At 44.9% G+C, this 6,282-nt stretch overlaps 1 protein-coding gene across 1 annotated transcript in view; it reads left to right on the forward strand.

Annotated features, from left to right (window-relative positions):
• RNF34 (ring finger protein 34) overlaps positions 1–2,509 on the forward strand; it is a 19,735-nt gene extending 17,226 nt beyond the window's left edge. Inside the window, exon 6 of the mRNA XM_017544278.2 lies at positions 1,539–2,509. Coding sequence (XP_017399767.1) covers positions 1,539–1,729 — 191 coding nt within the window. The 3' untranslated portion in view covers positions 1,730–2,509. The remainder of the gene's footprint in view (positions 1–1,538) is intronic.
• Positions 2,510–6,282: the final 3,773 nt, after the last annotated feature.

A 6,282-nucleotide genomic window follows, 5' to 3' on the forward strand; every position in this document is an offset into this window, starting at 1 on the left:
ACACACACACACACTTAATATTTTTAAATTGAGACAGGGTCTCACTGTGTTGCCCAGACTAGTGCTGAACTAGGCATGGGCCACCATGCCTAGCCCTCAGTGGTGTTCAGACTAACATCTTATGATCCTATCTAGCTTAAATAGCACTCCCATCATTAACTTTTATCATCTTTTCTTCTTTAAAAGCTGGTTTATAATATAGCATTTATTGATGAACAGGTTTATTCCCAGAATATGCACAAAGTATTTTGGCACACCTACTTCTAAGATGATCACAATGGTAGATGCAGGAATCTTCATCAGCCAGTGGCTGCTGGCTGGGGCCACTCCCACTCTTAAGTAGTTTATGGTGTAGGAGGCCATGACAGCTTGGGTTTCCAGTGTCTTTCTCCATTAACTCACTGCTTAATCTAAGAACATACATTTGGTTTTGAGCACAGCTGGCATCTTTCCTTACTTGACTGGCTCCAAGTCACTGATACCAAGATTGTTCCCACTTCCCTGACAAGATGCTGGCTCCTCTGCTTTCCTTAATGCTAAAGAGTGGAAGGAACCCTCCACACAGAAGGGAAGACCAAGGCCCACTCTGATTTCATCTTGAGTTGCTTGTTGTCTTCTCTGTTGACTTATCTGCCATCTCATCCCATAGATCCTTTCTCCCCAGGTCCACACAAGGGTAGTCATAGGCCATGAACTAAGACCCCAGATCACAAGAATCTCTTGACATGAATGGCAGTGAAACACTTCTCTTAAATCTAGAGACTACTGACCTTTCAAGCTTGAATTCCTATTCTGTTCCAACTATTCATGATTCCCTTTGATGTCTGACTTGTAGAAAAGGAAGCACCCAAATCCATAGCCCTGCGGCCAAATCTCAGGCTGGGGTTAACCTTTTTAACTTACTCATCTTTCTTATTCACAGACTGGATTTTCTCAGATGTAAATGTGGGCCAAGAGCCAGGATGGCCCATCTCCTTCAAGTTAGACTTTAGCAGGGCCAGGAACACGATGGCTTGAGATGCTTCTAAGGCTAGAGTGGGAAGGATGCACAGTTATTCCTAACTTTGCTATGGGGGGAGAGCTAAGGCTCCTTTTCCTACTGAGATGAGGCTCTGGAGACTGTGATGTTCCCAGGGATACAAAGCTGGGGCAGCTCAGTTGAAATTCCAGTAGCATCCTGACTCCAAAGCCCATGTGCAGAAGACCAGCTGAGGGTTTATTTTTCTAGTTACAGAAGTAATATATCCCTATCACAAACATCTTGAATTAGACAAAGATATAAAATAGAAATACATAGCTAACATTTGTTGGGCACTTCAAGCATTTTATTTACAAAACCCCAAGGTATAGCTTTTATCATTGCCATTTCTAGTGGAGAGAACCAAAGTGCAGAGAAGCTGGGATTACTTCTTGTGTAATACTGGGGTAGTACTGGGCCTGCAGTGGTCACTCAGCAGGTGGTTGCTCAGCTTCAGACTGGGAGGCTGGCCGGCTGGCCATGCCAGAGGCTGAGGCCTGAGCTCTCTGTTGCCTTTCAGATGGCGAGCGGCTGCAGCTGCAAGATGAGGAAGATGACAGCTTGTGTCGCATCTGCATGGATGCCGTCATCGACTGTGTCCTGCTGGAGTGCGGGCACATGGTTACCTGCACCAAGTGTGGCAAGCGCATGAGTGAGTGTCCCATCTGCCGGCAGTATGTGGTGCGAGCCGTGCACGTGTTCAAGTCCTAAAACTGAGGCTCCCCTCAACAGGACAGTCACCCCCAAACTTGACCCCAAACATTTCAATGCACAGAAGGGACTAGAAAGTTACTGTTCAAAGGCTGAAACTATTTTTTTAAATTATTTTCACTACTAACTGGGGACAGAAAGATCCATACTGAGTTGTGGAAACCTTGGTCCACGCTGTGAGCCTGTCTGCCTGTGGACACATGAGCTTCCCAGGTTCAGCTGGGCTTTATCACCCATCCCGTGAATACTCATTGAAGTCAGCCTGTTTGCGCCATGTGGGCATCAGCTACTACTGTCTTTGGAGGACAGTTACCCTGTTCTCTTATTTCCCCTTCATCCTATTTTTAACTTAAACTGCTCAGATGTTTGAAACTTCTGTCCTCTTTGGATGAGATCAGTGTCCACAAGTGGCCGACATGGAACATGCTGAGCAGGGGCTCCTCTGAATGTTCACTTTATTAGTCATGTATATTTTAAATGCTAACTAACATTTGATGAATGTAAGTTTCCACATTGTTGCTGTTTCTGCATTTAAACGTAATTGGGAACAACTGATATTCTATAGTCGACTGCCAGGGCCTTAGACTACACATGTCCATTTTTGTTCAGGTATAGCTTTTTATAGCAAGGGCTGCATCTAGCTTCTTTTATTAGAAGTGTGTGTGCTAAATTCTTTATTAATGTGTAATCAGTTTACACCGTTTTGTATAGTGAAGGTGTATTTTCAGTGCTACCCGCTAGCTGATTTTAACTTTAGGAATAAAATTAGTTTTAAAAGCTGTTGTTTGCATTGTCTTGGTCAGTTCCTAAATCAGTAACATACAGCATGAATGGGGATCTGCACACTGGTCTAGCACCCCTCTTCAGAAGAGATGGTGGGAGTACCTTCAAAGATGTCACATTCACATGGGGGCCAGGCGCAGTGGCTCATGCCTGTAATCCCCAACACTTTTGAGGCTGAGGTTGGAGGAATGCTTGAGCTCACGAGTTCAAGACCAGCTTGGACAACATGGTGAAACCCCATCTTTAGAAAAAATATGAAAATATTAGGTGTGGTAGGCCCAGCTACTTGGGAGGCTGAGGTGGGAGAATGGCTTTAGCCTTGGATGTGGAGATTGCAGTGAGCCAAGATCATGCCACTGAACTCCAGCCTGGGTGATAGAGCTAGACCTTGTCTCAAAAAAAAAAAAAAACCAGTGTCATATGAACAACAGTGCTTACGTTTCCTGTTAGTAAGGTTAATTACTAATGTGCTATTTCTTGTGTACAGTTATTGCGCTAGGAGCTGTAGTTGCCTCTAGTCTTCAAAGCAACATTCTGAAATAAACATTGCCTCCCTTCTCAGATGGGGAACCCTGATAAATCAGAGTTGTCTGAAACCTCATGGTTAAAAAGTGGCTATGCAAAATTTGAACCTACCTCTAATACCAGAGTTGCTCTTAACCCTTCCACTACCACATAAGAAATGAGAAACTTCAGCCAGGCATGGTGGCTCACGCTTGTAATCCCAGCACTTTGGGAGGCCAAGGCGGGTGGATCACGAGGTCAGGAGTTTGCGATTAGCCTGGCCAACATGGTGAAACACTGTCTCTACAAAAAAAAACAAAAATTAACTGGACGTGGTAGTGGGCACCTATAATCCCAGCTACTTGGGAGGCTGAGGCAACCTACTTGGGAGGTTTCTGCTTGAAACCAGAAGACAGAGAGTCGAGATCACACCACTGTACTCCAGCCTGAACGAAAGAGTAAAACTCTGTCTCAAAAAATGAGAAACTTGAGATATTAACTTATGCAAAAATGTTCCGAAATCTCTTTTAGGTCCAACTTGACTTGATTCGGGATGGTTGAGACCAACTGAATTCAGTGCAGTTGGGAGTGGGCAGATGTTTTTGAGAAATGCCTCGCTTCTGAGAGTCTTACCTCCTGACTCTGCAGTGAGTAACACACATGCCCTCGGGTGCTCAGAATCTACTAGTCAGTCAACAGAACTGAAGATACCTGTGAATTTCAGGAGGCAGATGTCCCTGTGCTTTGGACAGAAAGTTTGTGTGGCTAACTGTAAAGATAATAACATTTCTCTTTTCTGGTTTTGAAGGTCAAAGCGTGTAAATCAGGGCCTCCTCGGTTGTTAAGCAGGTCACTACTTCCCTATAGAAGCAGCATAAGTTGCTAGAGCTTTGTGGGCACTGTACTTTGTCTATATTTTTCATGAGACACTGGAAATTTTTTTTTTTTTTTGAGCTGAAGTATCTCACTCTGTCACCCAGGCTGGAGTGCAGTGGCACTATCTCGGCTCACTGCAGCCTCCACCTCCCAGGTTCAAGCAATTCCCCCACCTCAGCCTCCTGAGTAGGTGGGATTACAGGCACCCACCACCAGGCCCAGCTAATTTTTATATTTTCAGTAGAGACAGGGTTTCACCATATTGGTCAGGCTGGCCTTGAACTCCCGACCTCATGATCCTTCCACCTTGGCCTCCCAAAGTGCTGGGATTACAGGCATGAGCTACCACACCCAGCCAAGACTCTGGAAATTTTAACATTTCCTCCAAATTGATAACTTGGTCGTGGGAAGTCTTTAAATCCAGGCCATAGAAGCTAGGCAGTAGGTGCTGGTTTTGTCTAAATTAAGTTCAAAAATTCAGATTTGTACATAGTCTTAGCTTTAAAAAGTTTAATGTTTAGTCTTAGATTTGTGTATTGTGTTTCAGTGGCTTCTTTATAAAAAGTAGAAAATGCTTAGTGGATTATTTTAAAGAGCAGTTTGAAGTAACCCTGGTTTACTAGCCAGACAACAGAAATTTTTAGTGTTAAAAAGCTTGATACACGGAAATTGGCTTGTTTGGCAGAGGGCAAGCATTTCCCCCTGGAATTTGAATTTTTAGACTGGCATGCCTTTCTACCCCCATTTTGCAGGCAGAGTACAGTGGCATCATAGCTTACTATAGTCTTAACTTCTGGGCTCAAGCAATCCTCCCACCTCTGCCTCCCCAGGAACTGGCATATGATGCACATCACCATGTCTGGGTAATTTTAAACTCCCCCCCCCCCCGCCCTAGACAATGTCTTGCTCTTTTGCCCAGGTTGGAGCACAGTCGCGCAATCTCGGCTTACTGCAACCTCTGCTTCCCAGGTTCAAGCGATTTTCCTGCCCCCTCCTCCTGGGTAGCTGGAATCACAAGTGCATGCTACTAATCCTGGTTAATGTTGTACTTTTAGTCGAGACAAGGTTTTACCATGTTGGCCAGGCTGGTCTCGATCTCCTGACCTCAGGAGATCTGCCCGCCTTGGCCTCCCAAAGTGCTGGGGTTACAGGTATAAGCCACTGAACCCAACCCCACGCTGCTTTAAGTACATTTTTTGAATAGGTCATGCATGTCATATGGATAAAATTCTCAGTCTGCAGTGGAATACCGTGAAGTCTCTATCCCATCTTCACAATATGAAAGGATGTCATTTGAGGTGCCATGGTGTCTTCCTTTGTAAACATCAAATTCCCTAGAGGAAGGGACAGAGCCTTTAGGTTACTAATCTGTGATTTGACACAGCAAGCATTCCCTTGGGTTTATGGTCCTCTCGTTACTTCATCAGACATGGTGTGTGGGCTCAGAGTGGTTGCTTGTAGCATTTAACTTTGGCTGGCCTTATCTTTGGCTCATTTTAAAAATAAAAGGGCTGGGCGCTGTGACTCACACCTGTAATCCCAGCACTTGGGGTGGCAGAGACCAGCAGATCACGTCAGGGTCAGGAGTTCAAGACCAGCCTCGCCAACATGGTGAGTGAAACCCCAACTCTACTAAAAATACAAAAATTAGTGGCAGGTGCCTGTAGTCCCAGCTACTTTGTAGCCTGAGGCAGGAGAATTGCTTGAACTGGGAAGGTGGAGGTTGCAGTGAGCCAAGATTGCGCGACTGCTCTGCAGCCTGGACAAGAGCAAAACTCGGTTTCAAAAAAAAAAAAATAAAAGGCCTGCACGGAGACCGTGGGTTTGTACTGAAAAAACTGGGTTGTTCAGTACTCTTAGGAGGAGTTCATCTATGGCCACTGCACTATATAGTGACCTATCCTGAAACTGGAGATCTGCTGTGTCTCTGCTGTATTGCACATCCTGTGGTGGCTCAGATCCCCAGCCCTGACAGTTCCTCCCAAGCAGACCTGTGTACTCCAGGAACCCTTAGAGGAGACACACTGCCTTCTAACCCTGAGGCCTACTTCCCTTAACCAGTCCCGATTGCAGCCACAAGTCTCAGTCTTAGCTACTGAGTGACTACAGGAGCCATTCACAGCAATTAACCTTAAAGCAATTGGAAGAGGATGACTTTACTGGGTGTCAAGGTAGCTATATTATTAATGTTTGGAGAACTTAGGCTGTCAAGAAAACAAACATTACCATTCATGAAGACATTGCATGTTGGACAATCAGACTTACAAAGGAAAGTCACATTTTCATAAACCATAGAATAAAGTGGATTCCTGAGTTAAATTCTGGGGTACAGTGGCTTCAGGTGTCTTTAGATTGAGTCATCAAGGGTCTCGATTTAAATTAACAGGAGA

The sequence above is a fragment of the Cebus imitator genome, unplaced genomic scaffold (genome assembly GCF_001604975.1).
Source record: "Cebus imitator isolate Cc_AM_T3 unplaced genomic scaffold, Cebus_imitator-1.0 Scaffold169, whole genome shotgun sequence".
NCBI classification, from domain to species: domain Eukaryota; kingdom Metazoa; phylum Chordata; class Mammalia; order Primates; family Cebidae; genus Cebus; species Cebus imitator.